Raw genomic sequence first — 17,470 nt, 5'->3', positions numbered from 1 at the left:
ATAAAAGGTTTTAACCCGTTTCCACGTTCTTAACATGAACAATTTTTGTAACTCCAACCTTGCTCAAACATACATTTTGTTTGTACTTGCCGATTCCACGTACGTAGTCTACATACAGACCAAATCTTTTAATAAAAATATTTCTTTAAGAAAAGCAGCTTACTGAAATTGCAACGACAAACACCAAGTGCTAATGGAAAAGTAATCCTAAAAAAATTCAATTATTGTGTCCAAGTCATCCTTACTTTACCTTATTTATGGTTCACTGAGCAGAGGTCATCGTCATAGAGAGAAACAACGCGCCAGAGAAAGCGACCAATATGTTTGAAAGCGAAGTGAATGAATCGTTTGAACGTTTTCAGAGATTACTAGACTTAACTAAAATAGATTGCATATATTTTTCTGACATATAAGCGTTATATTTCAAACTTTTTCTTCACGTTGACAGTGGTTCGAAAGAGCTAGAAACCTTAGAAACCTGTTCCTGTCATTTGTGCTATGTACAACTAGTCTTGTGGTAGCTGCTGGTTGTTGTTTTATAGCCTAACCCATATACTTTTAGACTCTATATCTGTCTGTTTCTTTTAATGGCATTGTACAAAACGACAAACGTGAATGAAGAGCATTTCACATTCATTTGTTGGAAGTGACAAGTTGATGTATGCAGCAGCCATTCCAGGAATATTATGACTCAGATGTGCTCAACTTAGAATTTAGTTCATTTGCTGTGAACTGGTGATTACAGGATAATACCAACTAGGCTAGCATCAGCCATTGCATTGAGTGTAATAACATGTGGCGTGTTACTGACCTGTGATAAATAGGGTTACATTTTACCCATTCGACAGGTCACGTTAATATGAGACTTTTGTTTTTTGGATAAAGTTTGTTTTGTTATGAGGTTTTTCTTTTACCATCCAGACAAAAAAGGTTTGTTGCATCCTAACCCATGGTACTAATGCAAATACTCTGCTAACCTACCAGCCTAATTTTTTTTTTATTTACTGTAACATGTTTTAATTGTGCAGTTATTTATATTTGAGTTTGATCTTCCTGCTGTTTTTAGTGGCAGTGAGCCGAATTACTAAACCTTCATTTTTCTTCAGCTATAATGCACGTTTTTGCTCTCAAACCCTTACCACATTTTCCTCACTTAGTTGTGGTATATTATTATTGTTGATAAAACATTTACAAGCGTACATTCGTTTGCACAATTTTTCGTTCTCTGCAATAAAACAAAGGAATAAAGTATTGGTTAAGTAACAGAGATACGCTTCATAAGTTGATTTAGAAATAATTTGGTAAGCATGAAACGCCGTAAGCCTGTAATGACTGTTGAAGAGGATGATCCCGAAGAAGATGCTCTTATCGAAGCAGAGGAGGCTCGCTTAAAAGCAGCACAACTTGAAAAGGAAATTGAAGAGCAAAATAAATTTGATTGCTTGTGTGATGGTGAGGCAGTGTTTTCTTGTCTTCGTGTGTATTTATTGCAGTATATTTATTTATATTTCAGTATCGATATAATGAGAAGAGTGAAAGCTACATTTGTTTTATTGGTATGACTTTTCAGGTGTACTAAACTGCCTGTCATTAGTGGATTCTGGATTTAGTGAACTTTTGGAATTAAAAGATGAATTATTGCAACATGATCTTCCCCCAAGTTTACTGGTGGCGATAACTCTTGCTACAGGAAAAATGTTTAGGAGGTATTTTCATAAATGTTGTTTCGTATATATACCACTATATATATACATTTTTTTGTCAATTGTTTTGCTTATTATGAACTTCTATTTGGGCTGATATTATTGGACTGGTAAGAATGTTAATGGGAAGTTTTCATGTTTCCTTTTATATCCTAACTTAAGAATTAGAAATTACATAGCAACTAAGTCTACCTTCTACTCTGAACTAAATTCAATTTAACCTTAAATAACTAAAAAATCAATCTTTTTACAAATTGTTGCTTTTATTCAAATTACTTTTATTAATGATCTGCGTGACCTAATTATTGTAAAACGTTCACTTATATTTATTGTTAGATTATGTTATAGGCTATTACATGGTGTCAGGAATCTTGTTTCTTGAGTCGTTTGTTTAATATCACTTGGTTTGAACTTTTAGGTTAATGAAAATAATTTTTCAGCATAACAGACTTGCACACCCCAATCCAAGAACTAACCAGGCTTGTCAATATCTATTCAATACCTTGGGAACAGCGAAGTGAAGCTTTAAAGAAACTTCATAATGATTATGAAAGCAAACAACGTCAGCTAAACATTGCAATTCGAAAATTACAACTTATTGATGCACACACTCATCGTCTTGATAGAGAAAAAAGAATCATGAACTGGGAAAAAGCCTTTGCTAAGGTAGTTCAATAGTTTAATAAGCAATATCTTTGACTTTATGCAACGATTCATACGAGTACATCACCATATAATACCATTTTCTTATAATTGCAGATTGTGCTTTACATATTAAAACGTGCATTTGGATAATAATGCTTACTGAAAAGCATGTTTAGAGTACATGCACGATGTGCTATATTGCTACCATGCTTGATCACTAGATGAAATCTTTAGACCACTATGCCAAGAATACAAAGCAATTCCCATTTTATTTGCATATTTTTTAAAGATTACCAGTGCCAAATCACACGGTAGAAGATGGAAGTTCATGATAGAAGCTTTCAAGAAGAAAGCAAAAGAAGGGTCAGTGTTAATTCAAGATATAAAATATAGAATGATTCCTGTTTACAGCATTTAATTTTAAAAGACAAATTCAAGAATAACTGGTATGTTGTGTAGCGTTTATTTACTTTTAAATTATATACTGTTATATTCGATGAATAAAGTATGAAGTACTAGAGTTTATAATAAAGCACAGGGCCTAGAAATGAGCAATCATTTTTCTTGGCTCTAGTGCTTATTAATTATTACTCACAATTCACAATGTTATATTCGGTTTCATGCAGAATCAATCTTGCAGAGCTTGATGCTGACCTTAGTGACGAAGAGTCAGATGAAGAACAAGGTGCCTTAACATGTTTTAACCTCATTGCGTTAAAAGCCAAACACTCTTAATACTCTGCTTTTTGTTACATGTGTTTAAATGATTCGATGTGTTCTTTACATGACATTTCATACTAACTCATGTGCATGTTTACTTTGAGCAAAAGATCAAATTTGGGATGTAATCTCATTGGTATCTCGTGTTTTTTCAGACGATGTTGAAAATATTGATAACGATGATGGAGTCACTGAAAAACAACGCTTTATGCTATCTGTTATTGCTGCTTCTCCACCTGTTGAAGACGATGGTTAGTTCCTTTGTACCTAAACTCTCTGTCTGTTACGATAATTCAGTGCAAACCTTAACATTATATTTAAAACCAGGCACACCACAAGCAGGCTCGGAGATAGAAAGTGAAGCCGATGGTATACCGTCTGAGATGTCTGACAGCACAGGAAATGTAGAAGACACCAGCCCAGATATCAAGGTTTGCACCATAGCACAAAACTCAATGTTAGTTAAGCATATGACAGCAGCAATGGAGGCCATCAACTCCCATCCAAAACTGTGTGTAGCTAAAATACAGTGAAAACACAACTGAATGCTAAGTATTTTAAGTAAAAATTATGATCAAAATGAGGTCATATGTTACCCAATTTTGTTTCTATAGCAACGTCGACATGGTGTGAGTTTTGTTTCCGAAGAAGTGCAAGAGGAAAGGGAAGAAAAAATAAAGATAATTAAGGAAGAGAAACCTCCGAGTGAAGAAAAAGCAGTTTGGACGGATGAACCGGAATACGAAACTCATCTTGCAATACGAGTGTTTAGGCCTTTGCAACTAAAAGGTTGTCTCATTATTGTACAATCATGTTTTTGTCTGTTGTTGACATTTTTGCAGAATTGGGTAATGCATTTCCTGTGGAATATGTGTTGTTTATAGATGATGATGGTGGTGAAGTTTCTTGCACATTGAGCTTTGCAAAAGAAAACTACAAGACGGCTACATTACCGTTGGCACATACTACACAACAGCCCTCGGATGAACAAACACCACCAGCAGACGAGTTGGAAATGGTAGTTTCGTGATTCATTCGTTATTACTTCAAGCCATAGGCGTAGCCAGGAGGGAGGGGCGAAAGGGCCCATGCCCCCCCCCCCCCACAATTTTCAAAGTTTGGATTCCGAAGCTGAGCCTTTTTCTAAAAATATGTCTTAAAACAAACACTTTGTAGTTCCCTTGAACTCATCAAATATTTGCCCCCCCCCAATATTTTTCTGGCTACGCCACTGCTTCAAGCGTCTTGAGTCTAGACTGTTGCCCTATTTGTTTGTATTTTAGTTCTCCGTGATATTGCTTAGCGAAAGTGTTTCTTTTCTTTTGTAGGGTGAGGCAAAGGCGCCAGAAAAAAAAGGCAAAGGCCGTAGAAAGTCGATTGGTTTTGCAAGCAGGCCTTCAAGTCCACCAGGTAACCGACGTAAAAAAATCTCGGATATTTTTATTTAAATCTATCGTTCCAAAGATGTAGGGGAAATAGAAAGAAAGAGGAAATAAAAACTTTGTGTTCAAGTAGAAGTTATATTTTAACAAGTCCGAGATTTCGACATGCTTGTTAAAGCAAAAATTGGTATTTGTAGTGTGTTTGGAACACGTTGTTTATTATTGAAACAAGAAAACCCTCTTCGCTTGTCAAATTTCGTCATTACCATTTGAAGCGGTAAACTCATTGAAAATGTGAAGTACGTGCTTCTATCGCTTTCGTTGTCTTCTGAAACCAATGCCTTAGGGCTTAGGCAGTAACGAGATGCCACCAGTGAGGTTTGAACTCACGACCCCTGGTTTACGAGACCAGTGCTCTACCACTGAGCTATAGCGGCTGGTTGTTACATGCCTTTAGAGTGGCTGACCCTTACCATAAATTTGATGGCAATTGCGGACATTTTATTGTTAGATTTGATATGAAAAATTTTTATTGTTTTTTTTTTAATTATGATTTCGAAGTAGAAAGGAAATCTCATATGAACTGAAAATGTTTTTGGCCTCTCTGTTTTACTTCCGATTTTTCCATTATTTTGAAAAATTCCAACAACCGTGGGAAAACAAATCTTTTACCTGCAACGTTTGAAAGCGCTAAGCCTGGTTTTCCATACCAGTGAACCACTCCTGGGTTAAATCGTAATCTAATTGTTATTTCCGATTGCAGCACTTTCAAGTCCATCTAAGAGTATGCTGAAATCAAAACCAAGTAGTATTCTGAAAAAGGCGAAGCCTAATGGAGAGCGGCCTGTGACGCCTGAACCCGAAAAAATCGATCGTTCTAAGTATGAGGAGGTTGTATTCGAGATAACTGAAGAAGCAAAAGACGCGGTAAGGTGTCAACTTTTGAAGTTGTTGTGGATTTAATCAGAAAAAATCCAAACATTTGCAAAGCTATATAACTGTGTTATGCTTAAGGTCCTTAGAAAATACTAGTAGCCTGAAGACAATTCTAAAAATGGAAAATATCAAAATGGAAATAACTAAAACAAAAAAGTACCGCAATATAATTTACTGCTACTGGTAACAAAATGATATTCGTTATCCACTGCGATGATTCCGCAACAATAACGACTGGATGTCACAGGGTTGTAAAAATATCATTGCAGTGCATATTGAAAATCAATTAGTTACGAGTAAATTCCATGTTGATATTTTTCAGTTTGCGGCATGTCGTCGCCATTGAAATAACATGCCGCTGGCAGCATTTTGCCCCATTTGTATTAAGTCACTTGCAGGTTTAGAGCTTACATGAAAAGGTATTTGATTGACAGTCGCATAACAGTTGCATCTTGTTCCTTGCAAACTATTTCGGTGTTTAGGTTCGTATCGCGCTTCATCGTGGCGAGCAATCAAAGATGGTGGCCATGGTAACCGTAACGTGGGATGAACTACAGGAAAAGGTATCAACAGTTCTGTATTGTTGTACGCTGCCAGTGAAGCTTGGTCTTATCACAACTGGTTTACGATACTACTATTTTACCACTGAGTTATAGCGAGTTGCAAACTGTGCTCGCATTCCAATGGATTTCTTGCGATCAGTGAAAATGTTAGAGCAAAAATCTTTGTCGAGATCGTTTTTTTTTTGACTAAACATTTAATCTTTTTGATGCCTTTTTACAGATTGTATAGTGTAAAGATACTTTTTAGCTGTAAGAATTTGGCATCATAGCAACGACCAATCAAGGCCTTTTAAAGTTGCCACCAGTGAGAGTTGAACTCACGACCGCTGGGTTACGAGACCAATGCTTTACCTCTGACCTATAGCGGCTGCTTGTGGTTCCTTTCGGGACGTAAATTACCTTGAAAGCAGGCATAGCAGCTGTTCTTCGACTATCTCATAAGTATTATTTTTTGCGTGTACGTCGCATAACCGAATTCAAAACGACATAAAAATATACAAAAAAGCCGCTATAGCTCAGTGGTAGAGCACTTGTCTCATAAACCAGGCGTCGTGAGTTCATAGCTCACTCGTGGCAAAATTTCGTAGCGTTTGTGTCTCGTTGCCATACAAAGATGCACGTTGGCATACGTTGGAAGCGCTCTGCAATTGTTGTGGTAACGAAATGTCACGTAGTGTTCGGCAAAATCAGTTGAAGCACTGAATGCTGCTTCTTTTGTTTAGTATTAGCTAGCTGTAATTTTATGTTTTGTATGTTCAGCAATTTGCTATAAAATATCACGATGGAAGTTTATCGGATGAGAACAAGGAACAGTCACTGGATGAACAACTATCAAGCCAGGAAATAATTTATCTTCCACTGCAGGGAATAAAACTAGGCGTAGGTAGGAACAAAATTTTGAGTTAGATTCCGAATTGCCGCCAGTGCGATTTGAACTCACGACCCCTGGTTTACGAGACCAGTGCTCTACCACTGAGCTATGGCGGCTTGGTTTTGTTTGCTTTTATGTCTATGAAAATTGTCTGCTTTCAAGTCCGGTATCAAAGTTGGTGCTTTGCAATAAACTTTGTCCTAAACTAAGTTTGTATTAATAGCAATATTTTATGTCAAAGCAACTTTGTCCACTCTCTGTTTCTGTAAGAAACCGTTGCCTAAAAACAACAGCTTTTGGATACCAAACCTATAATGTTGCCCATACGCTTAAAAGCTGCCACCAGTGAGATTTGAACTCACGACCCCTGGTTTACGAGACCAGTGCTCTACCACTGAGCTATGGCGGCTTGGTTTTGTTTGCTTTTATGTCTATGAAAATTGTCTGCTTTCAAGTCCGGTATCAAAGTTGGTGCTTTGCAATAAACTTTGTCCTAAACTAAGTTCGTATTAATAGCAATATTTTAGGTCAAAGCAACTTTGTCCACTCTCTGTTTCTGTAAGAAACCCTTGCCATAAAAGCAACAGTATTTGGATACCGAACCCATAATGTTGCCCATGCGCTTAAAAGCTGCCACCAGTGAGGTTTGAACTCACGACCCCTGGTTTAAGAGACCAGTGCTCTACCACTGAGCTATGGCGGCTTGGTTTTGTTTGCTCTTATGTCTATGAAAATTGTCTGCTTTCAAGTCCGGTATCAAAGTTGGTGCTTTGGAATAAACTTTGTCCTAAACTAAGTTTGTATTAATAGCAATATTTTTTGTCAAAGCAACTTTGTCCACTCTTTGTTTCTGTAAGAAACCCTTGCCTAAGAACAACAGCTTTTGGAAACCGAACCCATAATGTTGCCCATACGCTTAAAAGCTGCCACCAGTGAGGTTTGAACTCACGACCCCTGGTTTACGAGACCAGTGCTCTACCACTGAGCTATGGCGGCTTGGTTTTGTTTGCTTTAATGTCTATGAAAATTGTCTGCTTTCAAGTCCGGTATCAAAGTTGGTGCTTTGGAATAAACTTTGTCCTAAACTAAGTTCGTATTAATAGCAATATTTTATGTCAAAGCAACTTTGTCCACTCTCTGTTTCTGTAAGAAACCGTTGCCTAAAAACAACAGCTTTTGGATACCAAACCTATAATGTTGCCCATACGCTTAAAAGCTGCCACCAGTGAGATTTGAACTCACGACCCCTGGTTTACGAGACCAGTGCTCTACCACTGAGCTATGGCGGCTTGGTTTTGTTTGCTTTTATGTCTATGAAAATTGTCTGCTTTCAAGTCCGGTATCAAAGTTGGTGCTTTGCAATAAACTTTGTTCTAAACTAAGTTTGTATTAATAGCAATATTTTATGTCAAAGCAACTTTGTCCACTCTTTGTTTCTGTAAGAAACCTCTGCCTAAAAACAACAGCTTTTTCATACCAAACCCATAATGTTGCCCATACGCTTAAAAGCTGCCACCAGTGAGGTTTGAACTCACGACCCCTGGTTTACGAGACCAGTGCTCTACCACTGAGCTATGGCGGCTTGGTTTTGTTTGCTTTTATGTCTACGAAAATTGTCTGCTTTCAAGTCCGGTATCAAAGTTGGTGCTTTGGAATAAACTTTGTCTTAAACTAAGTTTGTATTAATAGCAATATTTTATGTCAAAGCAACTTTGTCCACTCTTTGTTTCTGTAAGAAACCTCTGCCTAAAAACAACAGCTTTTGGATACCAAACCTATAATGTTGCCCATACGCTTAAAAGCTGCCATTAGTGAGATTTGAACTCACGACCCCTGGTTTACGAGACCAGTGCTCTACCACTGAGCTATGGCGGCTTGGTTTTGTTTGCTTTTATGTCAATGAAAATTGTCTGCTTTCAAGTCCGGTATCAAAGTTGGTGTTTTGGAATGAACTTTGTCCTAAACTAAGTTCGTATTAATAGCAATATTTTATGTCAAAGCAACTTTGTCCACTCTCTGTTTCTGTAAGAAACCCTTGCCATAAAAGCAACAGTATTTGGATACCGAACCCTTAATGTTGCCCATGCGCTTAAAAGCTGCCACCAGTGAGGTTTGAACTCACGACCCCTGGTTTAAGAGACCAGTGCTCTACCACTGAGCTATGGCGGCTTGGTTTTGTTTGCTCTTATGTCTATGAAAATTGTCTGCTTTCAAGTCCGGTATCAAAGTTGGTGCTTTGGAATAAACTTTGTCCTAAACTAAGTTTGTATTAATAGCAATATTTTTTGTCAAAGCAACTTTGTCCACTCTTTGTTTCTGTAAGAAACCCTTGCCTAAGAACAACAGCTTTTGGAAACCGAACCCATAATGTTGCCCATACGCTTAAAAGCTGCCACCAGTGAGGTTTGAACTCACGACCCCTGGTTTACGAGACCAGTGCTCTACCACTGAGCTATGGCGGCTTGGTTTTGTTTGCTTTTATGTCTATGAAAATTGTCTGCTTTCAAGTCCGGTATCAAAGTTGGTGCTTTGGAATAAACTTTGTCCTAAACTAAGTTCGTATTAATAGCAATATTTTATGTCAAAGCAACTTTGTCCACTCTCTGTTTCTGTAAGAAACCGTTGCCTAAAAACAACAGCTTTTGGATACCAAACCTATAATGTTGCCCATACGCTTAAAAGCTGCCACCAGTGAGATTTGAACTCACGACCCCTGGTTTACGAGACCAGTGCTCTACCACTGAGCTATGGCGGCTTGGTTTTGTTTGCTTTTATGTCTATGAAAATTGTCTGCTTTCAAGTCCGGTATCAAAGTTGGTGCTTTGCAATAAACTTTGTTCTAAACTAAGTTTGTATTAATAGCAATATTTTATGTCAAAGCAACTTTGTCCACTCTTTGTTTCTGTAAGAAACCTCTGCCTAAAAACAACAGCTTTTTCATACCAAACCCATAATGTTGCCCATACGCTTAAAAGCTGCCACCAGTGAGGTTTGAACTCACGACCCCTGGTTTAAGAGACCAGTGCTCTACCACTGAGCTATGGCGGCTTGGTTTTGTTTGCTCTTATGTCTATGAAAATTGTCTGCTTTCAAGTCCGGTATCAAAGTTGGTGCTTTGGAATAAACTTTGTCCTAAACTAAGTTTGTATTAATAGCAATATTTTTTGTCAAAGCAACTTTGTCCACTCTTTGTTTCTGTAAGAAACCCTTGCCTAAGAACAACAGCTTTTGGAAACCGAACCCATAATGTTGCCCATACGCTTAAAAGCTGCCACCAGTGAGGTTTGAACTCACGACCCCTGGTTTACGAGACCAGTGCTCTACCACTGAGCTATGGCGGCTTGGTTTTGTTTGCTTTTATGTCTATGAAAATTGTCTGCTTTCAAGTCCGGTATCAAAGTTGGTGCTTTGGAATAAACTTTGTCCTAAACTAAGTTCGTATTAATAGCAATATTTTATGTCAAAGCAACTTTGTCCACTCTCTGTTTCTGTAAGAAACCGTTGCCTAAAAACAACAGCTTTTGGATACCAAACCTATAATGTTGCCCATACGCTTAAAAGCTGCCACCAGTGAGATTTGAACTCACGACCCCTGGTTTACGAGACCAGTGCTCTACCACTGAGCTATGGCGGCTTGGTTTTGTTTGCTTTTATGTCTATGAAAATTGTCTGCTTTCAAGTCCGGTATCAAAGTTGGTGCTTTGCAATAAACTTTGTTCTAAACTAAGTTTGTATTAATAGCAATATTTTATGTCAAAGCAACTTTGTCCACTCTTTGTTTCTGTAAGAAACCTCTGCCTAAGAACAACAGCTTTTTCATACCAAACCATAATGTTGCCCATACGCTTAAAAGCTGCCACCAGTGAGGTTTGAACTCACGACCCCTGGTTTACGAGACCAGTGCTCTACCACTGAGCTATGGCGGCTTGGTTTTGTTTGCTTTTATGTCTACGAAAATTGTCTGCTTTCAAGTCCGGTATCAAAGTTGGTGCTTTGGAATAAACTTTGTCTTAAACTAAGTTTGTATTAATAGCAATATTTTATGTCAAAGCAACTTTGTCCACTCTTTGTTTCTGTAAGAAACCTCTGCCTAAAAACAACAGCTTTTTCATACCAAACCATAATGTTGCCCATACGCTTAAAAGCTGCCATTAGTGAGATTTGAACTCACGACCCCTGGTTTACGAGACCAGTGCTCTACCACTGAGCTATGGCGGCTTGGTTTTGTTTGCTTTTATGTCTATGAAAATTGTCTGCTTTCAAGTCCGGTATCAAAGTTGGTGTTTTGGAATGAACTTTGTCCTAAACTAAGTTCGTATTAATAGCAATATTTTATGTCAAAGCAACTTTGTCCACTCTCTGTTTCTGTAAGAAACCCTTGCCATAAAAGCAACAGTATTTGGATACCGAACCCTTAATGTTGCCCATGCGCTTAAAAGCTGCCACCAGTGAGGTTTGAACTCACGACCCCTGGTTTAAGAGACCAGTGCTCTACCACTGAGCTATGGCGGCTTGGTTTTGTTTGCTTTTATGTCTATGAAAATTGTCTGCTTTCAAGTCCGGTATCAAAGTTGGTGTTTTGGAATGAACTTTGTCCTAAACTAAGTTCGTATTAATAGCAATATTTTATGTCAAAGCAACTTTGTCCACTCTCTGTTTCTGTAAGAAACCCTTGCCATAAAAGCAACAGTATTTGGATACCGAACCCTTAATGTTGCCCATGCGCTTAAAAGCTGCCACCAGTGAGGTTTGAACTCACGACCCCTGGTTTAAGAGACCAGTGCTCTACCACTGAGCTATGGCGGCTTGGTTTTGTTTGCTTTTATGTCTATGAAAATTGTCTGCTTTCAAGTCCGGTATCAAAATTGGTGCTTTGCAATAAACTTTGTTCTAAACTAAGTTTGTATTAATAGCAATATTTTATGTCAAAGCAACTTTGTCCACTCTTTGTTTCTGTAAGAAACCTCTGCCTAAAAACAACAGCTTTTTCATACCAAACCCATAATGTTGCCCGTACGCTTAAAAGCTGCCACCAGTGAGGTTTGAACTCACGACCCCTGGTTTACGAGACCAGTGCTCTACCACTGAGCTATGACGGCTTGGTTTTGTTTGCTTTTATGTCTATGAAAATTGTCTGCTTTCAAGTCCGGTATCAAAGTTGGTGATTTGGAATGAACTTTGTCCTAAACTAAGTTCGTATTAATAGCAATATTTTTTGTCAAAGCAACTTTGTCCACTCTCTGTTTCTGTAAGAAACCCTTGCCTAAGAACAACAGCTTTTGGAAACCAAACCCATAATGTTGCCCATACGCTTAAAAGCTGCCACCAGTGAGATTTGAACTCACGACCCCTGGTTTACGAGACCAGTGCTCTACCACTGAGCTATGGCGGCTTGATTTTGTTTGCTTTTATGTCTATGAAAATTGTCTACTTTCAAGTCCGGTATCAAAGTTGGTGCTTTGGAATAAACTTTGTCCTAAACTAAGTTCGTATTAATAGCAATATTTTATGTCAAAGCAACTTTGTCCAGTCTTTGTTTCTGTAAGAAACATCTGCCTAAAAACAACAGCTTTTGGAAACCAAACCATAATGTTGCCCATGCGCTTAAAAGCTGCCACCAGTGAGATTTGAACTCACGACCCCTGGTTTACGAGACCAGTGCTCTACCACTGAGCTATGGCGGCTTGGTTTTCTTTGCTTTTATGTCTATGAAAATTGTCTGCTTTCAAGTCCGGTATCAAAGTTGGTGCTTTGGAATGAACTTTGTCCTAAACTAAGTTCGTATTAATAGCAATATTTTTTGTCAAAGCAACTTTGTCCACTTACTGTTTCTGTAAGAAACCCTTGCCTAAGAACAACAGCTTTTGGAAACCGAACCCATAATGTTGCCCATACGCTTAAAAGCTGCCACCAGTGAGATTTGAACTCACGACCCCTGGTTTACGAGACCAGTGCTCTACAACTGAGCTATGGCGGCTTGGTTTTGTTTGCTTTTATGTCTATGAAAATTGTCTGCTTTCAAGTCCGGTATCAAAGTTGGTGCTTTGGAATAAACTTTGTCCTAAACTAAGTTTGTATTAATAGCAATATTTTTTGTCAAAGCAACTTTGTCCACTCTTTGTTTCTGTAAGAAACCTCTGCCTAAAAACAACAGCTTTTTCATACCAAACCCATAATGTTGCCCATGCGCTTAAAAGCTGCCACCAGTGAGGTTTGAACTCACGACCCCTGGTTTACGAGACCAATTGGTATTTCTAATAACATTGTATAGCAATATTTTATGTCAAAGAAACTTTTATTGTTTGTGTTTCTGCAACGTCCGTTCCAGAAAGAAAAACACTGATTTTGAATTTTTTATCCAGGATATCGCCATTCGCCAATACTCTAAAAAGCTGCCACCAGTGAGGTTTACATTCACGACCACTAGCTTTCGAGACCAGCGATCTAACACTGACTTATAGTGGCTTGTTTTTGTTTGTTTTGATGTCTATGAAAATTGTCTGCTTTCAAGTGCGGTATCAAAACTGGTGATTTGGAATGAAATTTATCCCATACTAAGTTCGTACTAAAAGCAAGATTTTATGTCAAAGCTACTTTGTCCACTCTCTGTTTCTATAACAAATGCTTTCAAAAATCTTTTGGATACCAAACCCAGAATATTGCCCATGTGCTTACTAGTGGGGTTTTAACTTTTAACTAACGATCCCTGGTTTACCAGTGCTCTGCTACTGAGCTATGGCGGTTCGTTAATGGACGCTTTTATGTCGGTGCAATTTTTTTGCTTTTAATTCAAATATCAAGCTGGTGTTTCGAAATGGACTCAGTCTAATACTAAGTTCGTATTTATAGCAACAATGTACGGCAAGTCAAAGAAGTTTTGTCAATGCACTCTGTGTTCTTATAATGCACGTTTTCGAAAAAAACACAGCTTTTGAATACTTGCTCAAGATAATCGCCAGTAGCCTAAAAAGCTGCCACCAGTGAACTCACGACCCCTGGTTTACGAGACCAGTGCTCTACTACTGAGTTATAGAGGCTTGCTCTTTGAATTTTTATGTCTACACAAATTTTTAGTTTGTAATTTCGGTTTCAGTACTGGTGTTTGGAGTGAACTTAGTCCGAAATCAGGTTCATATTTATAGCAAAAAAGTAGGCTATAGGAAGATGCCATTTCAAAAATAATTTTACAATTTGTTAGTCTGTGACGAACGTTTGCAAAAAAACACATAATTTTTGAATACTTGCTCCAGAATACCGCCAATGCCCTAAAAAGCTGCCACCAGTGAGGTTTGAACTCACGACCCCTGGTTTACGAGACCAGTGCTCTACCACTGAGCTATAGCGGCTTGAATTTGGGGGTACTTCATGCTTTACATGTTTGCAATCATAGCCATACATTACCACTTTCTTTCGAGTGGCTATGTATTGATTATTATTAGCTCGTTGAACTGAAGAACCATGTATTATATCATAATCCAACATACTCCACATGCCTAACTCATGGCTTTAATTTCAGGTGGTCACAGCCCTGGGGTCATAGGCCAACTTCCCCTTCTTTGTTACTGGATGAAGAAGGAAAAAGCAAAGAAGGTCAGTGTAGAAGTCAACACCGATGGCGTCCGAGAGCTCATCAAGGAGATAACAGGTGTGTGTGTTTGCGACTGATACGCAGGCTTGCCCATGGAAACCGGAAAGCCATAAGATTTATGCCATAGGATTGAATAGGACAGTGAACCAGAGACTCGTCGTGTAGACAGTATTTCAAACATATACTGAGATATGCAAAAACGACATAAAAAATTTATTTGCAGCAGTTTGCTACAGCAAATCTGCAAATATTTCAACTCTGCCCGAGTGGTTTTTACTTTTTGCTCTGCTGACTTTTAAAGTATATTTTGCTTTTCATGAAGGTATCGACATGAACATGGTAACTAAAGATGAATTGATGTACATCTTGGGTAGGGAATTTCATGACGTCAGCACATCAGCTATGTCATTTACCTCATCATCATCCCATAAATCTGTAAGCTGAATTACATCAGGTTTTATGACCTTGTAGTAACGAACTTATGTATAAGACGTGCAGCAATTACTATTTTCAGCTTTTATTCCGTCATTTGGGGCTTCTTTTCAGTGATTTATTTTTAAAGTGTTTTCAGGGTTTCATTCCTATGGAGGAATTAGAAGTTATACGGGAACAGCACGACCTGGAATTAAAAGGAATTCAAGACGACTATGACGCCAAAGTTCAAGAGCTACTGGCTGAAATTGAAAAGTTGCAAAGTGTACAACCTCAACAAGTGAGTAAATCTTTACATCCATCTCTGCTATTACCTTACCATACCAGCTTAGGCCATTTAACGTAGGTAGAATTAGTTCATACATTACACTTCATAAGTTTGTTGCATCTTTCTAATTATACTGATCTCGTTCTAAGGTACTTCTTCCACGTGGCCCTGCTGGAGACGTTAGATTTGCAGATGTAGAACAACTACCTAAACACGCCAGATTACCCGGTAGGTATAAGTTACAAAAACTGCATTTGAAAATCTGAATATTACTTCTTCTTTGCTACACAAGCCAAGTTGTTTTTTAGACATTCCGCGACCACCAGATGAGGGTAGACCTCCTTCAGTTGGGCACTGGAGAGCACCAAAAATCCCCCAACTTCCGGACTGGGGCGCTCATCTGCCGAAAAATGTAAATATTTTGAAATTTTTTTGCCCTCTTATTTCAATTAATCTGGAGTAATTAACACAGATTTTGTTAGTACAGGAATAATTAACTTGTCCTTTAATGAAGTTTTCTTTCTCTGCTAAACATCAATTTTTTGGTTATAAGGTGTGGGAGAGAATGCGAATGTTGACAGAAGAAATGATAGCAAAGAGAAAACAACTTGACATGCGAATCCGGCACCAGATCGCAGCAAACATTGAGAAAAAACTGGCTTCCCAATATAAGTAAGTATACTCCAAAGTGTGTCCTGAGTGTTTCCACTGCGGTTCGTCGTCGTTTATGATTGCTGGCAAAGCAAAGTTTCACAACAGTGGTATGGTATTGGAATAATTATACTAAGACAAAAGAAAAACATACATGAATTAGATAAATTTATTATTTTATCATGCTAATCAAGCCTTAGTTTCCGAATTTGCCATGTCTAATTTGGTGACGGGCCCTGGTTTAGGTGGCCATTTATCTAAGTTTACCAGAATCTCTGAATAAGGGAAAAAGGTTAATGCATTCTGGCGTTATAGCAATCTTATATTCAAAACTGACTGTATTTGTTTTCATCTTTATCTGTAGGCTACAACGAAATGAAAGTACTATTCAAGGACCATTGCAAGACGTCAGCCTTCCGGCTCTTTTTATGCCTTCCAGATCAGGAAATGTATATAACCCTAGAGCGAAACTTTACTTTCACCCAACTGGAACTGCTGGAGATTTGAGGCTAACTCAACCACCTTCCATTTTCCAGCTCCCACCCTTACCAGAAAAAGCTGTATCCTTGCCAAATTATGCTATGAAAACACTAGCTTTACTTGTAACGTTTTGTTGTGGGCCTATGTGATCAAATTTAGCCTTCAAAGAAATTGAGGAAAAACTTTGGTGCTTTTTAATTTTCTTATAAAAGTAAACGTACAATAACAAACCCTCTGCAAACGCTACAATAACTTTTGGTCAGTTTTCCTTAGCTTCTTTTGCAGAGGGTATCGGTGGTTAACTTATTTGAACTAAGCAAGAACTTTGAACAGCCGGTGGGATCAGAATGGCTGAACCGTATAGCATCGGCACCTTCGCGAGGCTCTCGAGCGACAACTGCCGGTTCCCGTGTTACCCCACACACCCCGGCTCCGACCGCCAACATTCAACCTTCTGATGTGTACTCATGATCTAAATATTGCGTATTTTGAGTGGGTGCAATGATTTTTTAAGTCACTGTGAAATAAACCTGTTGGGTAAATCTAACTTAAATCAGAGAGCCGAACCGCAGTGGAAAACGGTTTCTCCGGTTCGGGGTTTACAAAATTTTATTTTATCGGTTCTACTCTGGTTCAAGTTTGCATCGGGTGCACACATTCATTCAGCTCCGGGTTTACGTTTAGCAAGCTTGCTAATAATTTTATACGGTTTCCTTCGGGTTCAAATGACATTATATAGCTAATCATTTTTTTATTTCTTCAACTACACTGCCCAAGTTGCAATTCGTTAGCTCACAGAATTTCATTATGAGTGGGTATTTTATTTTTAATTTAGATTTCTACGTTATGAAATAAGCTTAGACAAAGTAAACACGTTTTCTATAACCGGTTCTACACCCTGTAAGTACTATCGAAGTACCGGTACTTAACAAAAAATGTATGACGGTACCGGTAATCAGTACTATTTCAAAAAAAGTAGTTCGGTCCCGGTACTTTTTGCACAGCGAATCCTGTTGCAAGTGCAATTTTTACCGATATTTTGACCCTGGTAAAGGTTACTTCAGGTCAAAAAATTTGTTAACTAACTCTTTGTGATTTTATTGGACATTTTTAGATTTAAAGAGAACAAAAAAGCGCTAAAATTGGCACGAATTGTTAATTAAAACTTAAAAAACGTACTCCTCAAAACTTTGAAGTAATCATTTTCAAAGTACCGGGACCGACTCATGTT

At 38.1% G+C, this 17,470-nt stretch overlaps 1 protein-coding gene and 23 non-coding genes across 24 annotated transcripts; 1 reads left to right on the top strand and 23 right to left on the bottom strand.

Moving 5' to 3' along the window:
- The first annotated feature begins 377 nt into the window (after positions 1-377).
- Positions 378-16,851, top strand: LOC143471225 (uncharacterized). The gene is made up of 21 exons (XM_076969633.1): positions 378-1,452; positions 1,571-1,706; positions 2,144-2,369; positions 2,638-2,711; positions 2,975-3,033; positions 3,224-3,319; positions 3,396-3,499; positions 3,683-3,857; positions 3,953-4,086; positions 4,397-4,478; positions 5,214-5,377; positions 5,869-5,949; positions 6,709-6,832; positions 14,337-14,465; positions 14,731-14,843; positions 14,980-15,120; positions 15,258-15,336; positions 15,417-15,520; positions 15,662-15,780; positions 16,124-16,319; positions 16,525-16,851. Exons 1-21 carry the CDS (start codon positions 1,308-1,310, stop codon positions 16,708-16,710), a joined length of 2,667 nt encoding a protein of 888 aa, XP_076825748.1. The 5' UTR covers positions 378-1,307; the 3' UTR covers positions 16,711-16,851.
- Positions 4,816-4,887, bottom strand: Trnat-cgu (transfer RNA threonine (anticodon CGU)). The gene has a single exon. It is a non-coding gene; the product is annotated as a tRNA-Thr (tRNA).
- On the bottom strand, positions 6,865-6,936 carry Trnat-cgu (transfer RNA threonine (anticodon CGU)). The gene has a single exon. It is a non-coding gene; the product is annotated as a tRNA-Thr (tRNA).
- Positions 7,158-7,229, bottom strand: Trnat-cgu (transfer RNA threonine (anticodon CGU)). The gene has a single exon. It is a non-coding gene; the product is annotated as a tRNA-Thr (tRNA).
- On the bottom strand, positions 7,452-7,523 carry Trnak-cuu (transfer RNA lysine (anticodon CUU)). The gene has a single exon. It is a non-coding gene; the product is annotated as a tRNA-Lys (tRNA).
- Positions 7,745-7,816, bottom strand: Trnat-cgu (transfer RNA threonine (anticodon CGU)). Its single transcript has one exon. It is a non-coding gene; the product is annotated as a tRNA-Thr (tRNA).
- Positions 8,038-8,109, bottom strand: Trnat-cgu (transfer RNA threonine (anticodon CGU)). Its single transcript has one exon. It is a non-coding gene; the product is annotated as a tRNA-Thr (tRNA).
- On the bottom strand, positions 8,331-8,402 carry Trnat-cgu (transfer RNA threonine (anticodon CGU)). Its single transcript has one exon. It is a non-coding gene; the product is annotated as a tRNA-Thr (tRNA).
- Positions 8,624-8,695, bottom strand: Trnat-cgu (transfer RNA threonine (anticodon CGU)). The gene has a single exon. It is a non-coding gene; the product is annotated as a tRNA-Thr (tRNA).
- On the bottom strand, positions 8,918-8,989 carry Trnak-cuu (transfer RNA lysine (anticodon CUU)). Its single transcript has one exon. It is a non-coding gene; the product is annotated as a tRNA-Lys (tRNA).
- On the bottom strand, positions 9,211-9,282 carry Trnat-cgu (transfer RNA threonine (anticodon CGU)). The gene has a single exon. It is a non-coding gene; the product is annotated as a tRNA-Thr (tRNA).
- Positions 9,504-9,575, bottom strand: Trnat-cgu (transfer RNA threonine (anticodon CGU)). The gene has a single exon. It is a non-coding gene; the product is annotated as a tRNA-Thr (tRNA).
- On the bottom strand, positions 9,797-9,868 carry Trnak-cuu (transfer RNA lysine (anticodon CUU)). Its single transcript has one exon. It is a non-coding gene; the product is annotated as a tRNA-Lys (tRNA).
- Trnat-cgu (transfer RNA threonine (anticodon CGU)) lies at positions 10,090-10,161 on the bottom strand. Its single transcript has one exon. It is a non-coding gene; the product is annotated as a tRNA-Thr (tRNA).
- On the bottom strand, positions 10,383-10,454 carry Trnat-cgu (transfer RNA threonine (anticodon CGU)). Its single transcript has one exon. It is a non-coding gene; the product is annotated as a tRNA-Thr (tRNA).
- Trnat-cgu (transfer RNA threonine (anticodon CGU)) lies at positions 10,675-10,746 on the bottom strand. Its single transcript has one exon. It is a non-coding gene; the product is annotated as a tRNA-Thr (tRNA).
- Positions 10,967-11,038, bottom strand: Trnat-cgu (transfer RNA threonine (anticodon CGU)). The gene has a single exon. It is a non-coding gene; the product is annotated as a tRNA-Thr (tRNA).
- On the bottom strand, positions 11,261-11,332 carry Trnak-cuu (transfer RNA lysine (anticodon CUU)). Its single transcript has one exon. It is a non-coding gene; the product is annotated as a tRNA-Lys (tRNA).
- Trnak-cuu (transfer RNA lysine (anticodon CUU)) lies at positions 11,555-11,626 on the bottom strand. Its single transcript has one exon. It is a non-coding gene; the product is annotated as a tRNA-Lys (tRNA).
- On the bottom strand, positions 11,848-11,919 carry Trnat-cgu (transfer RNA threonine (anticodon CGU)). The gene has a single exon. It is a non-coding gene; the product is annotated as a tRNA-Thr (tRNA).
- Positions 12,141-12,212, bottom strand: Trnat-cgu (transfer RNA threonine (anticodon CGU)). Its single transcript has one exon. It is a non-coding gene; the product is annotated as a tRNA-Thr (tRNA).
- On the bottom strand, positions 12,433-12,504 carry Trnat-cgu (transfer RNA threonine (anticodon CGU)). Its single transcript has one exon. It is a non-coding gene; the product is annotated as a tRNA-Thr (tRNA).
- Positions 12,726-12,797, bottom strand: Trnat-cgu (transfer RNA threonine (anticodon CGU)). The gene has a single exon. It is a non-coding gene; the product is annotated as a tRNA-Thr (tRNA).
- On the bottom strand, positions 14,095-14,166 carry Trnat-cgu (transfer RNA threonine (anticodon CGU)). Its single transcript has one exon. It is a non-coding gene; the product is annotated as a tRNA-Thr (tRNA).
- Positions 16,852-17,470: the final 619 nt, after the last annotated feature.

Source organism: Clavelina lepadiformis, chromosome 1 (assembly GCF_947623445.1).
Source record: "Clavelina lepadiformis chromosome 1, kaClaLepa1.1, whole genome shotgun sequence".
Taxonomy (NCBI): domain Eukaryota; kingdom Metazoa; phylum Chordata; class Ascidiacea; order Aplousobranchia; family Clavelinidae; genus Clavelina; species Clavelina lepadiformis.
Note: the sequence above shows the minus strand (reverse complement) of the source record. Positions and strands in the feature narration are given on the sequence as shown.